The sequence below is a fragment of the Haliaeetus albicilla genome, chromosome 5 (genome assembly GCF_947461875.1).
Source record: "Haliaeetus albicilla chromosome 5, bHalAlb1.1, whole genome shotgun sequence".
Taxonomy (NCBI): domain Eukaryota; kingdom Metazoa; phylum Chordata; class Aves; order Accipitriformes; family Accipitridae; genus Haliaeetus; species Haliaeetus albicilla.
This window is the reverse complement of record NC_091487.1, coordinates 41,624,136-41,643,696: the sequence shown is the minus strand read 5'-3', so window position 1 is coordinate 41,643,696 and position 19,561 is coordinate 41,624,136. Positions and strand designations below refer to the sequence as shown.

The following is a 19,561-nucleotide window of genomic DNA, read 5'->3' as shown; positions in this document are numbered from 1 at the left end:
AAGGAACATTGGTCAGGAATGGGCAAAAAATACTCAGTGTTTCTGCCTGTGTGCAGGGGAATGGGTTTAAGTACCACTCAAGTTTTGTTGCAGACACAAACTTTTGCACTTAATTACTATTTTGTAGTCAAACAGTTGTAACATTACATGACATATGGTGTCACCATCCTCAAATACTTTGTTAAAAAAATTAAGGAAAGCAGAGAAACAGCATGGTGGATATTAAAAGATCTATCTCAGCCTGCATAGCCTGGCAAAAAGAAGGTGGAAAGACAGGAAAAGATGTCTCTCTATGGAAGTAAATATCCAGTAGAGTGTAGTATTATTTGAGGTATTGGTATCAGCAAAGTATTAAGTTAGGCTGATAGTTAGGAGGTCCAAGGCATGACCTTCAAGCAGGGTAGAAGAACCTGCACTGTTGGACAGGACGGCTTGGAAGGCTCCTGGGAAGAATCAGGACAACACAGGCATCAAGCACTGACAACTGAGATGTCCCTCTTGGGGTGTCACCTCTGTGGTCACTGCTGTAAGGAAGCCCAGCTGCTGTCACTTGTTGGTTACTCTCCACACTGCACTTCCAACTTTTATATCCCAAATTTCAAGGCTTCTGCCAGTCACAGCACAACAGATGTTTTTAATTTTTTAATTTTTTTTTAACCTGGTGATCCTTACACTTGTTTTAGGAAAAGCAAAGACACTCACCTTTCTCTGAAGCTTTGGAGATCAGCTGTGGCTAGAAACACAGCTGAGCTGGGTGCAGAAGAGCTCTTACTGTTCAGGTTGGCAGGGAACTTTGAATATTTTGCCTATCTTTGGAGCACTGAATAACGTCTACTTCTCAGGACCAGCTGGTAATTTCCCTAACAACCAGCCTGCTATTAGACAGCCCTCTTTACACATACTAACACTCCTGTCGTTCATCACAGTTTGTGATTTGTGGCCTTTTTTAATGCAGAGCTCAGTTTTACTATGAGAATTGGGAGCATATTATGGCCTGTGGCAGGGGAAGCCAGGAACAGAGACCCTGGGCATCCTGCTCCACTAAATGTCTATTGAAGGGGTACCTAAGACTGCAGTGGACTCCGTGAGCCTGGGGATCACTTCCCAACACCGGGTACGCATCAAACTGCTCTAAATGCGAACTGTAATATGAGAATCTGTGTGACTGTAACTTCCCATACAGCATTGCCCATATCATTGTAAGTCAGGCATGATATAAAAAGGAGAAGGTGGCAGACTACTGTGCTCCTTTTCACCAGAGAATCTGGATTTTTTGATACCTATCTACAAAATTTTAAATCTTTCATGTCAGATCCAGCTTTCCCTTCTTTTAGTAGCTTCCACATAGTGCAGGCTACTTTTCTGATCTTTCTGATGACCCAAGAGAAGCATGGGCAATGGTACTATTTCAATGAAAAAAACCTGTATTCACCTCAAAGATTCTTTGGTTGTCATCTTTCTCAACTTAAAACTTTTGCTTTCAGTGCTCCCTGGTGCCCTGTGACTTCCTGCCATGAACACAAATACAAACAGTAGACTTGACCCCCAATGGATGGAGACTCAGCCTACTCTGAGAGTTTCCTCAGCAGTGCCCAAACCAAATGGCTAGCAAGATCTGCTGGTCCCCACACATATGGGGGAAATTTCTCAAAATAACACAGCAGAACTACAGAAAGAAAAAAAAGGCTTTTATTTTCTAAAAATCATGCTTTTGCCATATTTCAGTAATTAATATTTAACTTTTATACAACTTTTTGTACACCTATTTACATTTATTTGTGTTAAGTGGGCTTTGTTTTAAACATTGTCTTTCACATTTGAAAAAAAAAAGAAAAGAGAGGGGGAGCTGAGATGAAAGGTTGTGTAAGAGTGGTCCTTCATTCTTCTAAGAGTTGTTTGAGATGCACCTCCTCAACCTGGGACATCTGAAAGACAGGAAGAGGCCAAAAAAGATCAGCAGACCCAGCAAATACCCTGGGGCCCTCAGACCTCTCCTTGGAAACACAAAGTACCTTTTAGTTCATCAGAAGTCTCCTTGTGGCCCCTCAGTATCGGGTGTGGGCTTCAGTAGAAGTCGGAGGGGAGGGAGATGTTGAGCGAGCGAAGCCACCTAGTCCAGCGGGACCCCGTCCCTGTAGCAACTCGTACAGGCTCATGCTCATGCTGGACCCTACCCGTGGAAACATAGGGGAGAAAGCACACATCACCACTGATAATCACCATAAAATAACACAAAAAGCACTAAAGTGCACAAATCAGCAACCTGTTTACAATGACCTTACCTTGTCTGTCGCTGCTGCTCAAGGGCAGCAGCTCTCATGCCAGCTGGGCTCGTGTTATGGGCCCATAAAATATTGGGCGGACGTTTGCAATCCCTTGGCTCGGTTGCTGGTGAAAAGGCACTTGGAGGAAGGAGCATGCCTTCCTCTCTGTGTCGTTAGGATCAAACGTCTGGCTCTCAGTGTCTGCCACGGGTAGTGGCAGCAGAGAGGTGAGCATTTGCAGGTACTGCAGGAGTGGCGTAAGAGTGAGGCAAAACTAGAGAGGGTATTAATCTTGCAGTTGTGGAAACCAAGCTACCAAAATGAAGGTTTTTCTTCCATTTTAAATAAAAGATAACAGGAATGAATGCAGGAACCAATTTCATCCAGCCCACCAGTGCATGAGAGAATTTTTACAATGTTCTTTGGTAAAAGTAACACAAAACACAATTTTTGCAGTGAGATCAATAGGCAAACAAAAATAGGAGTGACAAAGCCACTATCGTAGGTGCAACCCAGGCAATTTTCTTGGCCTGGGGTTACCCTTCATGTGTGATATTTTTCATCTGAAATGCTGGAAAGAAAGAACAAGCTAATACAGTAAATTTTGCAATTGGTAAAGTCTGGAATGAAGATGGGGAAGGAATGAAAAAGTGCTTCAGATAAATAGTGTCAGACAAAATGTGCTGGTGGGAATAATTATTAATTTCAGAGATAAACTGTCATATTTACCTCAAAAAAGTATGTTCTCATTGTTCCCATCACAATACCAGATTTGTAGAAACTGTCCCGCATGCTTAGCTGTACTTCTTAGCACTATGGTTGGCTCTTCCCCTCTGAAAATTATCTCTAATCTCTGTCAACACTTCTCCCATCCAGCAATGCCAAAAACCCTTGCCAAAACCTGCTGAGCTTGTTCCACACAAGAGAGGTCAGTTTGGTCCATAGCTTTCTGGTGACCCTCTTAGCTACTTCAGTTCAGTCTTTCAGACCTTTTCATGGCTCTTTAGTTTATCACAGGTAATGTGATCTATTGACTCCAATTTTAGTGCACAAACCCTTTCATTAATTACTCCTGACATCACTACTTTTCTACGTTGAGGGGAAAAAAAACCCTCTCAATATCCTACCAAGGTCACGATATTTAATCAATTCAGATGTGCTTACACCTTTATTCCAGACTCAACTGATGGGCAGAACAGTGACCACCACGCATATGCAAGAAATGCAAATGAGGGATAGTAGAGGAAATGTTTATCCACCTTCCGACAAGAAGCCCATTTTCCCAGAGAAGCATCTTCCCTTTTCTCAGTCCTGTTGGGACCTCACAGGGACTCTCCCTGACTTATGATGCAGCAATTTCCTCCCTTTGCATGTGGAGTTCTTCAAGCTACAACTATTACATTGGTCACCCAGCTACCACACTATGAATGAAAAAAAGTGGATCAGACATGTTCTTGCTGTAGCAACTGAGCCATGACTGTGATTCTTTTTAAAACCTCTTCCTTGGGACTGCCAAGTGTCCTTTTTATTTGTACAGTCCCAACCATCATCTTCCAACCACTAGAATTCCTACTCAGACAGCACCTGCAGAAACTGCTGAATTTCTGACTTTATCTATTGAATATGTCTCCAGGAAAAGGCAATTGGTACAAAAGAAGAGTTTGACACAGAGCTGGTGTGCACATGCTCCGAGACAAATTCCAGCCTCTGTCCCCATATGCAAACCCACTCGTGCACAACATCCAAGTCAGACAACCTATCTGGACCTCCTTCATCAAAAGATAGGATTATCAAGAGTATGACTCTATTTGCCAACTCCATAAGCCATCCTCTAACTTGCAAAGGAAGAAAGACCCTAGACAGAACATTTGGGACGTCTACTGGAGCTCCCTTCCCCATTGCCATTACTGATGTCGTGACACTCCTAAGTTGTGATAAGCACCATTTGTCTTGTTGTTGCTGGGCCTTCTGCCAGTTTTGGTGCACAGTAAACAACAAACAATCCACCCTGGTGAGTCTCCATGAGTTGTCATAGGAGATTCTGGGACTACTTTATCTCTGATGACTTTTTTTGCTTGTGAACACTGAGAGATCTTTCCTTCTCCACTCATAACACTGAGCTACTGCCCTTTCTCCAGCAAGTCCCAATTTCCCCTTCTGCCAGGAATAAACATGTTATTGAAAGCCTCCACCAACTATTATCCTGCTAGGCCTCCTGAAGTGACCTGAATGCCTTGAGAAGGTCCCAGCGATACCATCCCTTCTCTAAGCTTGTTTTAACAACACTTTCAGTCCAATAACATGGATCAAATTGGTAACAGAAATCCTTTCAAGTAACTTCCTTAGAGTCATAAAGCAGAGAGAGACAGACTAGAATACCCGTTATGGAGACAGACTAGAATACCCATGATCCTGCATCACACTCCCTCTCCAGTTAGAGCAACAGACTCCCAGATTTCTCCATGGCATGAATTGCCTGAAGAAAACATGTCCCCTAAACAGTCAAATTCCACCAACAGCTTTCAAGCCTACCAAGTGAAGCTAGTGTTGCTCCTCCAGTTTTCCTGGTTCCTTAGTCCTCAGCCTCCCACAGTGATCTTTGCTCCTTACTTTATGGAGAATATTTAGTTCCTCTCCCCTCTGGAGCTGATACTCAAGCCCACCACAGCTCCTCATGTGTAGCCAGATGAGTTGAACAGACCAACTTACAAGAGAGCATTTTATAATGCTGTGGATTTGAAAAGCCAGATTCCCCACAAAGGGGGGACACAAGACATTTAGGCTTGGCACTCCTTCTTCTAAGGGTCAAAACTTCCTGAATATCGTAATTGTTCTCATACTTCCTTGTGTATTGATTCAATGACAAAAAGAGAACAGAAGGAAGTTGGTGCCCCAGAGGCAGCAGTCAAACAGGGCAAAAATTACATTTTTTGATATTTAAAATCTAAAAATATGTATTCTGAAATTCCAATTTACTAGACTTGAATGAAAACATCTAGATACTGCTTTCAGAGACTATAAGTTTAAGAAGCACTGTCACATATGAACCAGCTTTCCAGACTATTTTTATATTGAATACAACAGTTTATTTAGAATTTAGGACTCTACTCACGTGTTCTGCAATGTGAACTCCACCTCCAGCTCCTCACGTGACTGAAGAGAGGGGAAAAAAGAAAGAAAGGTATATTACTTATTTTTCTTCATAGCTTTCATCATACAAGTTACATATAATTTGTAGAATATATATTTAGAATAGCACTTAGGAAAATTCCCAGAACATAAGAATAATTTGAACACCCCTCTGCCCTGTGGTGCCAACTGAAGGTACTGAATTTTAAGATACTGAAAAAGCAGTTGCTAAAACTAGTTTTTTGAAATCTAAATGCAATATAAGCATGCAGATGTAGGAACTGCTGCTATTCTGCTAAAACAGCCATTTTTCAGATTTTAATTCCCAACACAAAAAGAATCAGCTGCTTTAATAATATCACAGTTTAAAGTGGCTGAAAATTCAGATCTTTTACCAAAAGCTAACAAACATGCCAGAAAAATTCAGAATTAAGGCACCGGGTAGTTAGTTCTACCTAGTTCCATCATAGATTTTTAGCACAGAGATTTGTTCTTAACAAAAACTAGCATGGAGCACTCATACAGGGATTTTAAGTCTTTCTTATAATAACAGCAAAATAAAGTTTAAGTAGATTTTTCCTATAATGAAACACTGTAAAAGGATATAGTTAGATGGAAGGAAAGAATTTGCTTTTGTTCTCCCCAATTCTGTTGCTCACCTGTGGATTCAGCTGAAACTTTACTCGAACAGTACGTCCTACAGTGAGTTTATCTATGTCAAAGAGAACTGTGCAGAGTTCGTCATCCCTGGTGATCGTGTCTTCATCACAGACCTTTAGCTCCAGCACATTCTACAAAAAGACGTTAAGAATATCATGGAGTTATTTCTATAACTAAGAGCTCCATAAGGTGGGAAAATCTCAAGACTAGATTTTCCTCCATCCCCCCTCCAGTTTTAGGAGAAGAAGGAGAAAGAGAAACAGAGAAGGGCAAGAGATTTGGGAGTATTAGACTTCACATTACTGATTGTTCTGGTTTCGGCTGGGATGGAGTTAGTTTTCTTTCTAGTAGCTGGTATAGCGTTATGTTTTGGGTTCAGTATGAGAAGAATGTTGATAACACACTGATGTTTTCAGTTGTTGCTAAGTAGTGTTTAGACTATGGTCAGGGATTTTTCAGCTTCTCATGCCCAGCCAGCAAGAAGGCTGGAGGGGCACAAGACGTTGGGAGGGGACACAGCCAGGGCAGCTGACCCAAACTGGCCAAAGGGGTATTCCAGACCGTGTGACATTATTCCCAGTATATAGAATATATATAGAATCATTAAGTTTGGAAAAGACCTCTAAGATCATCAAGTCCAAATGTCAACCCAACACCACATGCCCACTAAACCATGTCCTGAAGTGCCACGTCTACGCGGTTTTTTGAACACCTCCAGGGATGGTGACTCCACCACTTCCCTGGGCAGCCTGTTCCAATGCCTGACAAACCCTTTAGTATAGAATTTTTTTCTAATACCCAATCTAAACCTCCCCTGGCACAACTTGACACCATTTCCTCTCACCCTATAAACTGGGGGGAGTTGGCCTGGGGGGATCACTGCTTGGGAACTAACTGGGCATCGGTCGGCAGGTGGTGAGCAATTGCATTGTGCATCACTTGTATATTCCAAACCTTTTTAAAATTATTATTATTAATAATAATTATTATTATTATTTTATTAGTGTTATTATTATCATTATTAGTTTCTTCCTTTCTGTTCTATTAAACTGTTCTTATCTCAACCCACAAGTTTTACTTTTTTTTTTTTTTTTCCTGATTCTCTCCCCCACCCCACTGGGTGGTGGGGAGTGAGTGAGCAGCTGCGTGGTGCTTAGTTACCAGCTGGGGTTAAACCACAACATACGTACACAAAGAAGCAGGCTTGTCTGCCTGGGGAAATGAAACAAGACAAGCAGGTCATGCAGAACATTCACGAACTTGTGATAAATATGTTAAATGTTTCTACATTTATTTTATGGCTTTTGGCTCTAAGTGTATAAAACAGGCACAGGTACATAAAGAATGTTTAAAGGATTTCCTGTCCACCGTACTTAGAACTAACTGATCTTACTGTTATTTCTGTCATCTTTATCTTGGGTTTCACTTGCATGTATCAAGATCAGGAATAGGATAATAGGGCCATATTCTGCAGGGCATTTAATTGCTTCTCACTGCTTCAGTATATAGTAGATATTTAAGTAACAAATAGCTGGAACAGAACAATACCAAGGAGGATGTAAGCAACAGAGTTTCTTCTGAGGAATCTTTAGCACTTCCAGTGTTTGGAAACTAGCTATATACTTATTGGTTTATTGTAGTTCTGCATAATCTACTGCCTATCTGCAGACATGAAATGGTGAAAACTATTTATTTTCACTACCTTGACTCGGCGGTCGATCTTATAGCAGAAAGCTTCATTCCAGACAGGGTTTTTGCTGTTCCTGATGGTCCTGGTCCGTACCTTCTCGGTTGAGGCAGTAGGAAGCCACAGTGTCACGTAACAGTCTGAAAGGGTGACTGTATAACAAGATGAGCAGAGTGATAATGTATCTAGAGAAAGAATTACTGCACTGTGCACATTTAACCCTAATAAGACAAAGGTAACACAGTAGGGGCTTTCTTCCTAAAATATACAGGGTGAGGAGTAAATAACACAATGAAACACTCACGGGAAAACAGAAACCTCCTCACACATTTGCCATGCTCATTCCCACTTTTTTACTTTTAGTCAGACTTACTTTTCTTTTAAAACTTTACTTTATATTTGAAATAGCACTGCACTCCACATGCAGTACATGCACACCTATCCATGCTACATTGAGCTTTATATTCATGACTATCCAAATGACTGGGGCAGGGTAATGTTGCCAAAACATGAGAATATCTACCAGTATATGCCCTCTGCCATGCGCACTCACACCAGCTCTAGGATGGCTCCTCGGTTGCTCAGGCAACACACCTCACAACCTTCAATGTGGGCTGCAGAGACACTTGTTTTCTAGCATCTCCTCCATGGATTTAGTACCTTAACTAATTGAAAGCCTTTATCAAAGTGCTGGCTTAAATGAAGAACAACAGGGTTTTTTTGCCAAAAAGTGTTCTCCCATCAAAGATGAAAAGTTTAATTTCCTTATCACAAATCAGAATGTGCTAATTTCATATTCATTCATATATTTGACAAAATTTTTAGAAGTTGCATCGTTCTCAGCAATCCTTCTGGAAAACAAAATTAGTTTCAGTACCACAGTTAAATTACTGTTGATTCTCTTCCTTCTTACTATTCTATCTGAAGACTGGAAAAATCTTGCTGTCACTCATGTCTTGGGAAGGAAGCCATGAGTGCCACCAAAGACATCAGCTCCTTCCATATTCTGACCCTCCATGTTTGGAGGGAGAAAGGCCAGGGAGTGAGACTTGCAGAAGCTTGATACAGTACCTATAATGCAACACATATTCTCCCTATTTCACATTAGCAATGCTCAAGCAGTCATCTGGTTCTTACAGCAACCTTGTGAGTCAGAAGAGGTCAAATAATTCAACTCATAGTCAATCCCTGCATCATGCTCAAAACCTATAACAGTGTTGTTATACCATCTTAGGTACAATTTTCTTCATGTATTTCCTCTTTATCTTTCAGTAACAACCACAGATTTAGATTTTTCTACCAGCCGTATTTTTCCCAAGCTGTGCTTTTATTATGTAGTTAACCATGCTATCACAATCAGCAAAACCTTGATAATGACTGTGGGAAGGAAAGCATATCCAAAAAGCGGCCTTAGCCAAACCTGATCAGAAGAGCATGACCGATCAGATGTTCAGCAGAGGCACAAGTGTAGGCAGATGAAAATGTAAACGGTTAATGGTGATTAATGCTACAGCTTCCATTTTCAAAGAGCTAGAGACACACTGGTGAATTACTTCACAGTGGCAATGTAAGCATTAAGCAAGTAAGTACATTGAAAAAACTTGAATGACTTCCCAAGATCCCATAATACAGTCAGTGTCAGGGTCAAAAACTCAGCCTAGATTTCCAGGCCTATACCAAATCTATTAAAATTATCTTGCTCTGGAACAACAGGAGGGAGAAATACTTTTAAAGCATATTTATTTTTCACTGGTGAAGTAAATGGGAACATGAGAATCAAAGATCAAGAAGAAAGATTCACTTCACTAAATTAAACACAAACACTTCACTAATGAGAAAATATGAAAAAAACCACCAAAACAAGCATTGACATGGGGAACACCAATGTTTTCTCAGAAAAACAGGAAAACTAAAGTGAAGGAAATAAATGTTAACTCAGAATTGTAACAAGCAGCATACTGTTACCATTACAAACAGGTAGAAAAGGGATATTTTCCCATGGTTGAAAATACTGAGGTTTCAAGGAAAATTAACTGAAATGTTTGCCTTTTTAATGCCTCAGAAAAAGTAAAGACTGCCTGCCTGAAATATCCTTCCCACTGCAGACAAAAAAAATGAACAGGTTTTCCACCATAATTTGAGTTTCTTCAGAAAACAAATTTTCTACTGAGAAAATACTCTTGCTGAAAAGTTTTCAAATCTCTCTACCAGATGTACTTTAAACAAATCCTTGGGATGCCCAGGTTCTGAACTTGGGCCATCTCAAGGGAGTAAAGATATGATATTCATCTGTTCTTGAGTCCAGAATACAAGGTAATAAAGCAATACAATGCAGCAGACATGCCAAGAGGCTTCATGAAGACTGTACGATTCACTGTGGTAAGGAGTGACTGTGAGCAAGTTGCTCCTGAGGACAGCCACAATGAATTGAAGCATAAGCAGGTGACCTGCTGGAGTACAAAAATGCACACGCAATTGTGCAAGCAGGTTTGCAGACGCAATTGCAGTGACTGCCTGGTCAGATCAAACATTTGGTTGGTGCAAATCACCACTTAGGTATTTGAACACCTGGGTTTTGTTAAATAAAAATTCTTGCATACAACTATAAGCCCACAACGTGTGTGCTTCTGTACATAAAAATAGGAAACCCAGAACTTTAGATCTTACAAGGTGCTCTCACTTTGTCTAATGAACCAAGTCCCTTTTTCAAAATGACAAAGTAAATTTCATAAAACAGAGCAGTTTGATCAGCTGTCATTTCTAGAGTAAAAAAATATTAAGACATAAGCAGTAAATCATAGAAGATTTTTTAAAGCTAAAAAATAAAAGGAAAAAGATACGTAAGCACAGTAGTATTACATTGCGGAAGATGCAGAAGTAACCCAGCATACCACAAGTAAGCGCAGCAAAGATTTGTTCCCTGATAGTAATCATTCATTCAAAAATACTGTTGTTGTTAAGCACAACTTCCACGTGTTCCAACCACATCTCTCCTGCCAGAAACCACCAAATCCAACCTCAGGTAAGTTTTCCTTCTGCTCCTGACCCATCACACTAGTTAAAATCTCAAAATATATAGTAGGTTAACTAAAATTTACAGCTGATTTCCCTAGAAACTCTGACGTGCTGCACGAAATTCTGAGTGTACCAAATGAAAATTAATTTTAAGCCATGTTCAGCAAGATTTTGGGGAACATATTGTGGACTTTTCCTCTTTGTTTTACATCTTTCTATTTTATTCTTGTGGTCTTTAGATTTGGATTTTCTTATTCTCTTTGTCTTTATTTTGCCTTTTTCTTTCATGCCTTTCTAACTTCTTTAAAAAGATATTTCACCATTTAAATTTTCCCATGACAGTAACTCAGTGGCATAATTGCATTTTGAAAGGCACCTGAACAAGCCTCAGTGCACCCAGGAGGGTAGGTTACTGAGGACCCACATCTGTGGAACAGAAGCTGTGAAGAAGATCCTCCATGAATTGGAAAATTCCAAATTAAACCAGTCCCTCCCCTGGGTGAGTCAGTGCCACATCTGGACAGTGAACAAACTATTCATTCCACCTATTGCAATTCTCATTCTCCCACTGAGGATTTTCTTTTTAAATTTGCTGCCACACTGCCTGGTTCAACAAGCCAATGCCCACGAGTCTGCAGAGACAGAGGTGAATCCTTACAGGGCTTCCACAGTTGGGTACCACCAGACTCTGTAGACTTCCCTACTGCAGAGATTTCTTCTGTCTTGGGCTCTTCTCACTATTAAGTCTTGTTCTGTGACCTGGCTATGACATTTTTCTCTTATAGTGTCTATTCTAGGTATCCTTTTCCTGCTTCCCCTCCCTATCCCTCACTTAAAACTCCTTTAAAACTCTCACAGTAGTGCCCTGTTTAATTTTTTCTGACTTTTAAATTGCTCTGTTCTCTAGGCTAAATAAATTCCCGGACACACTAGATATTATCATCTCTTCTTGCATATTTATAAATTCTGTAGAACAGAATGTTTTTGCTTGTACTTCTGTTATTTTCATAGGTTTTCCTACTACTGCTGATTTTACATTTGCATCACCAGTCCTCTCCTTTCTTCTGTCCAGAAATTCTGTAGGGAACACTCAGGTTTCTTACTTAAAAGTACAAGAATTTTCATCATTTAAAGAGCAGCCTTCTGCAGCTAAGTCTGATGTCACAAGGGTAGGAAATGCATATTATACACAGAGGTACAAAAGAAAGAGATCAAATGCATCACCTTGCTTGAGTTAGTCTCTTTACACTTAAGAGCAGAAAGCAACATTTCAGTATCACAATAAAAATAATTCTTGCAAACTTGCAGCAACATATCTTTTTACTTCTACACAATTCAAGAACAGTAACATTGACCAAATATTTTCTTTACTTTAAAGAATTATAAGAAACATCCAACGATAGAAGTACTCACGCAAGTCTGCCTTCCGGGCATTCCTCACTCTTAGTATTTTTACGGTGAGCAAGTTGAAAGGAGATACCGGTCTCTGCACGACAATTCAAAAATAGAAAATAGAAAAAATATGACAATGACATTAATATTATAGTCTATAGTCACAGACTACTGTAACCCTAAGGTTCTAAGGACATAGATAAAACGAGGTTTTTAAGGTTGAGCCAATATCATTTACAAAAACCAACTGCAGCAGTTGGAAAAACTATACAAAAGTTTTGGCACAGAACCCTTTTCAGGTCTGAAATAGAAGCAACAGGTTTCAAAACTACATATGAGTTGAGAAAAGGTGTTGAGAGTTTGATTCGATAAAGATCACTTCTTTCTAACAGCATTCCATTATTATCACAATAAACCCCCCCACAGCACACGCGTGGTTGTCCTCACCTCTTACACAAGACTGCCTGCAATAGAACAGACTGTCTCTGGTTCACCAAACACTGTCACAGTAGCTTCACGAGTAGAGCTAAGCGACCACCATGCACCAGCAAAAGCGCCTGCACCAGCACAAGCTCCCACGCACAGCCTAAAAGGCCAGAAATGCAGCTGACAGTGACAAGACACTTCTCGTGAAGACTCTGATCCATCTCTGATCTTCAGCCCTGATCCCCAGCAGAAAGCTACAAAACTCTTTCCAGAGATGATCTTGGGAATTAACTCACAACTCCACTAGGTATCAGACACCTTGGCCTCAGAGATATTAATGCTATAATACCTTATAACTTCCATGGCTCATACTAATATGCCTTCATATTCCTCAGGCTACAAATTAACTCTTTCCCTATTTCACCTTGGAGATAACTACTTAACATCTTTCTCTCTTCTCCCACACTAACATCTCCTCTGTTTCATAATCACCATCCTTCCTTTCAAAACCAATGTATGTACAGATACAATTTCTCTCAACACTTGCTTAAAATTGGTATTTAGCTTTGTGTCTACTGATTCTGTTTTAGAACAGAAACAGGTGGTTTGTGCCCAAAAACTTGCCTAATCTTTCTATCTATACCAGTTGGTAAGAATAGATACTAACTCTACCCATAAACCCTCTCACTCCTGCGTTCATACTGTGCCCTAGTAAAGTTAATACAGTGTCCTAACACAAACACGTGGGTTTTATTACTTTGTATCTGAAGTGCCTGTATTAATCATAAGCAGCTAAAGTAAAGACAATGTACTGATGTTAACTAATAAAACATACCTTTCTACTGTTTCCTTCATATAAGCTATACATTTTGCCAGACGATTTGTCTTTCCAGCTGTAGCACAAGGCTTTTCCTGAAGTGTTTCACAATGCTTTGACAAACCATTGAGCAACTGGGACCATGACACGACATTGGACACTAACACAATGTAAGAAAGCAGGTCTTTGTCCTCACCAACGAAAACCTCAGCACCTCTGAAAATGCAGCAGAGATGAAGAACAGCCTCCAAGATATGCCTGGGTAATCCCCACCATCTCCTCTTGCACCTCCCCTTCGGTCGGCAAGGGGCCTGAAGATGCGGAGTTGAAGGTCAGGGAGACAGCAGCAGGAGGGTCAAAGCAGTCACTGACATGGGCACATTTGTTCTACATTATCTTAACCTGTCCAGACTCTAGCAGAGGGCACAGTTTTATGATGCAGTTTGCAAGCACTTGAACTGTCAGCTGTGGGACATTTCAGCTGTCTCAAAGAGTATATCACACCTCTACCTGCTGCATTATCCCAAACTTGGCCACAAAGGAGAACTTGGACAGACACACCTTGAAAGAAAAAAAACTAGTTATTGGCAGGGGGATGGGGGTGGGGAGCGGGGGAAGATTACAGTCTCCAATCAAAAGCAACCAAAACACGCCATGCCCAGACTATATAGTTGAACTGGTGGAACTACTTTTCTATATACATTAAATAGAATTGGGTAAAAAGAAGCACTCCTAGGCACAGGGACCAACAGCCAAGGCTTGTCTATCCCTACCAAATCTACTGACATGTTTGTTATGTTTACGCTTGGACCCTGCTTTCTCACCCAATAAATCCTAAATGTTTTCATACTCAGCAGTGCTATTTCAGCAGAAGAGGTGGAGCATATCTTTTTACCCAGGAAGGATGGGGCTTGCATCCCTTGAATACAGAAGAACAGACTTGAGCAGAAGTTCCCCATCCCAGGGAAGTGCTATAACGACTAGGCTTGACACCATTTTAGAGAAATAACCTTTGCTCAGCTCTTTGAAAACAAGCATCGAGACCTCTATTTTCTGCATCTCCAGTGGTAAGTGGTTATCTCCCTGCAGCCCTAAGTGGCACACAGAGATAGGATCTAAGAAGGGTGTTTCTGTGCTCAGCTGTCCCTGTTAGCTGGATGTACGTATTTATGCGGTTCCCTGCTCAGCTGTTACAATTCCCATTCTGGTGTATCTAATTCTCCAAACATATTGAATCAATCTGCACTGCTTCACTCTAGGTTGTAGAGTCCGTTCCCATACTAGAGACTTGGAAGTCAGACCTTATAGCTCCTAACTTTTAAGTGCCTGAATGCTTTATCAAGTCTAGTTGTCAGCAACTTAAAGTCACACAGAAAAACTACTGGGGGGCATATCTTAAACTGGATAAACTGCTAGTAATAGGCAAAGACTTCCACATCTTTCCCTTTAACATGATGATGACCATATCGCAGGCTGGGTAAGTTCCAAGGCCAGAAGCCTCTGGGGTCAGTTATTACGCACACTTCGACTTTCAGCTTCTGTATTTATTTGTCTGAGACATGGTTGTTACCTCATAAACCGGAAACACAAGCCAGGCATTTTAATTATCACTGTTGAAACTACTTAAATATATGAGATTGCAAATGCAGGACTTGGTCACACTATCCTACGTCAGATAAAAGTCCAATTAAGTCCTGTGGCACACTTGCGCAATCCTTACGTATCTAGTGCCAGGGAAGTCAATAGGAGTGTTCATATATGCGAGTGTTCACCCATGTGACTAAGAGTTACATAACTGGGCTCTAAAACTGCTCTATTTCAGCAAAATTCCAACCTTAAAAGTCTTTTATGGAATTTTTTTCTTGAGGAGACTAGAGTGAAACACATACAACATTCCCAAGTTACATCAAGAGAAAAGGCAGTTATCGAAGTAAAACAGCGTGTCGGATCTATTTGGAGCAGAGCACCTTCCCTTAGTTTTCTTTTCAAAAAGGAACAGAAATCTCACCACTACTTTAAAAACTATGAAGACCAACAAAGAAAAACAGCCCTTTCAGAAAGAGTGGCAGGACTTTAAAACACAGATCAGTGCCTTGCTTCTGACCTGACTCAGGTATGTGGCACCTTTTAACTTCAAAGAGTTTTGGAGCCTCAAGGGCAGGCAGGATTTCATTATGTTACTATGTCTACCACCTCAGGCAAGGTCAAATGCATATGAAACACTTTTCCTTGTACTACATGTTTTGTATTTATTTCACCCATTTTAAAATATCCCATAGTTGGGTCTTATTAAGTCAGTAGAAGTCACTGGGGTTGTTCCAGGATAAAAACAAATGGAGCAGTGGTGACTCAAGGCCTGTTTCTTTCCAAGAGCTATGTAAAACTTGTGTGACTTCAGACTGCCATTTTCATGTGATTTTTCTTCTCTTCCTCTTTGCAGCTCCACAGCTGGACTTGCGTGTTTGAATAAATCCAAATCTTAGAAGAGAAACCAAGTCACGCATTTCCACAGTTCAACATGGCTTTTTCTCAAGACCATGCTAACCTATATTATTTTTATATGATACAGCAATTTGAGTAATCTAAAAAGTATTACTTTTTTGCCTGCCAGCTTAAGGGCACTACCAACATTTTCTCACCAAATTTTTTACATATTCCATTTAATTTAAATGGCCACTCAAGTTTAAATCACACACATCCCATGGGTTGCCCTGAAACTAATTCTGATAATGAAAGCTGATTTCCTTAACTGAGCCATTGAGCAACAAAAAACAACTCAGATATAATATGCTGATATATTTATCATCATGAATACCAACTTTCATGGAAAAAAAAAAATAAGCAGCTCAGGTCCTTCCTGATTTTTGCCTCTGTGAGCCTCAAAGAGTCAGGGCAGAAAGAAGGGGCTCTGGGTCCTACTCTAAGTTTTATGTACTATATTCAGGCCAGTTCTGCCACCTTAAATACCCTAGAGACAAGAGGCACAATCTAAAGCCACTGAACTGTACATGTCTCTTACCTAGAGACCTACTAACAATGTAAAAAGCACTGAGGATGAAAAAACCCCAGCTTGATCCTGTAAACACAGGCTAAGTTTACAGGACTAAAATTAACAATTTTTATGATCCCAGCATACTTCCTTAGGGCTGCGAGACTGTACACAGAGGCCTAAACATCATTTTAAAAAAGCTACTTTTTGAAGAAATTCTGCAAAGTCTCTGCTTTACCACAGCATTTCACTTTGAACAGAGAAATTAAGTGGCGCTCGGGCACAATCAGGCAACAGACACTACCAGTAACAGCAAACTTTCATGAGGCAGACCAAATTTACCATCATTTGGGAGAATCTCTGTATCACTGCAACCCCCCACATGGAACCAAAGCCCAAAACAAACCAGGCTGGGAAGCCCCCAGGTCACTGAAGCAGGTGCAAGAGCCAATCTTTCCAACTAAAGATCCCCAGAGAGTTGCAACTGATATTGGCAGCCCCAAACCCATTGCAAGAGTCTGAAGACAGCCGCCTCCTGTTGCCCCTGCCATTGTTCCCATTCGCTGGCTCATAGCAGCTTATCTGATTATTTTCCTTTATGCTAATGCCTGTTAACATGAACATCTGCTAATTGCCCAGGGAGTTTTCATTTGCCTGTGCAAAGAATTCATCCTCGGTTCAGCCTTTACAAAGCTCCTTGTTGCTTTTTTTGCTATCAGAGAAGTTTGGGCACTGCTCCCACTCCTACTGGGCTGACGAGATTGGGCTTGTCAGGAGGCTGAACACAACATATTTATTCTACAGTTTCACCTGTTCTTACACTGTATTTTTAAACACTGTTACACAAAGAATTGCAAGCTCTATGGCAGATTATTACAGCACAAAGAAAGCCTACAAGGAATACTAGAGCACTAAGAACAACTGAAAGACCCGTTTAAACAGTCTTCTTATGAAGGAATAACATATAAGACAAGTGGGTGTTTCATCCAAGGAAATCAAACACAAAAAAAGGAAGGAATTAAAAAATTAATATAGGTGTAGTACAAACCAGCCCAGATACAGTGCAACACCTACTCACAGCATCATAAGCATCAGACCAGACACCAACAGAAGCCAGACTATTCAGAGTTTACTGAAAACCAAGGCAATCGTTCATCCACAGAGTTGAAGTCACAGCTCAGCTTTTCAGGTTTCAGTAAATATTGCAGTACAGTTTTCCCCTGAGCCATTGAATTCCTAACATTTTTTCTGGTGATCTACATTCAGCACTGGACAGCATTTAATGAAGGGCCAGCTAATTACTACCTACCGTTCTCACCGCTGGTGCTGAGGTGCCCGTAAAAGTCTAGGAAAAACAACACAAGGCAAAGTTAAGAAAACTAAGCTACATGTTAAACTCTTATTTTAGGCTGGCATATAAAAACATCTCACATTCAAAGCCATACTTAGAGCTATGCTGATTAATGACACCTATTAGGTGCTTTACTGACCACCAAACCCATCACAACTCTGTACCAGCTTATTTCCTAGACATGAAGCCTTTTTTTAAGGAAGCACAATAAGTAACGTTGTTAGCCCTAAAACATAGCTTGAAAATGCAGACATGCCACGAGGTTCTGTAAAAGGCTAAATTAAGAAAACCGTCCTTGCAACCACGAGATCTGAGGAACAGCAAACTCGCTTTCCATGGATTGCCTGTACATGTCAAACAGCAGCTTCTCCACTGTGCTCAACTTAACTGAAATATCAGATAATTTTACCCACTTTATGCTTGCTATTGCTTCTTCTGCTTACCTCATTTGAACTTAAATTTGATCCCATTGCAGCCCCAGATGCATATAAGTCCAACGTTAATAGACACAGAGTCGTACAGCTGGCAGGATCTCCTCATGCAGATTAGGGGTGGAGGAATAGGGATTTTATGATGAGGCTCTCCCGCCCCACCCCTCTATTATTTCCAGTCATTAGGCAGTCCCCTCCCTGCTTCCTGCAGCCTATTAGGGCACCTCAACTGAGTCAGTAGACGAAGAGTGATTTCTTTTCTATCTACTGTGATGTTGGGGGGAACGGGACACTGAAGCCCCTTTTCTGCATTTTTTGCAACAAGTTTTGCACTTATGCAACAACCCTAACCCCCAAGCAAAGCGCTTGCAACTAATTAAATCACAGCTCTCAGAGTATCTCTACACTGCCACCATCATACTGCAAGGTAGTGGAGAGAGATCTCAACAGCTTCTTTCCAACCCATGAACTCAAGTACCTGTAGCAGTCTTCCCATAGCTGCACACAGTTCAGCAAGGTAAGCGACCCCATTGCAGTGCCACAACTAAGCGATTGCAGGTCCCATGCTCCCCTGAAGCTACTTTGGGCATCTGTGCTACACTCAGTGACGTTGCCATATGCTCAGTATTCTTTGCCTGGATATGTAGCGTATATCTAGAAAAAAAGTGAATCCATGTCCAGAAATCTTGCAGTTTGATTTTAAATGCAATGAGAGGGAAAGGAGGAAGTATAAGCAGTAGGTGAAACTTGGGGGTGGAAGGGTGAGGCAGGAAAGAGGGTTGTGCTCTCCTGCGTGGGCCCAGGGAGCGCAGCAGTCTACCCATCCTCAGAGCTTACTTCAAAGGGACCTTGTGTGTGCTCGCTCTCACAGCGGGTCCAGCAGGCACCCCACAGCAAACCCTACCTGATTCCTCTTCACTCTGGTGAGCAGTGACTCACTGGCTGTAAGAGCACTGTATTACACTAGCCCTAAATTAACATGTATCTGCAGGCTGGTAGATTTTGGAGCTTGCAAGGCAAGACTCCAGCTCTGCCACACTTTTTCCGGCCTCTCTGCTTGATGACAGGAGGCGGCTCATACTCACTCCTGCATCACGAGACCCAAGTGATTATTTTTAAATTGATCTTATTCATATTGATGAATAATTCACTTCATGCAGGTAAAGAAAGTAACTTTGCAAACTGCAGTGATTGCTACCTAAATGCACACCCCTGTGCCATGGAGATCAGTATCAAAACAATTCTTCACAGAGGAGGAGAGGAGGTGTTGTCCAAGGAACGTCGCTAGAGTCAAATCCTCTTTACATGCAAGTTGCTTCTTTCTACGTTGATGTCTCTGTGATACATGTGATGACTGTTCAGAAGGTCTTATCCAAAATGTGCAGTGGTACTACCTGGCG

General features: G+C 41.0%; 1 protein-coding gene across 1 annotated transcript in view; it reads right to left on the bottom strand.

The window, feature by feature from the left end:
* The window catches only part of LOC104324073 (cytosolic phospholipase A2 epsilon), a 34,595-nt gene extending 16,293 nt beyond the window's left edge, over positions 1–18,302 (bottom strand). Inside the window, exons 1-6 of the mRNA XM_069784386.1 lie at positions 18,174–18,302; positions 17,689–17,724; positions 12,169–12,241; positions 7,756–7,892; positions 6,053–6,184; positions 5,377–5,417 (exon numbers count right to left, since the gene is read on the bottom strand). Of these exons, the coding sequence (XP_069640487.1) occupies positions 5,377–5,417; positions 6,053–6,184; positions 7,756–7,892; positions 12,169–12,241; positions 17,689–17,724; positions 18,174–18,200 (446 nt within the window). The 5' untranslated portion in view covers positions 18,201–18,302. The remainder of the gene's footprint in view (positions 1–5,376; positions 5,418–6,052; positions 6,185–7,755; positions 7,893–12,168; positions 12,242–17,688; positions 17,725–18,173) is intronic.
* Positions 18,303–19,561: the final 1,259 nt, after the last annotated feature.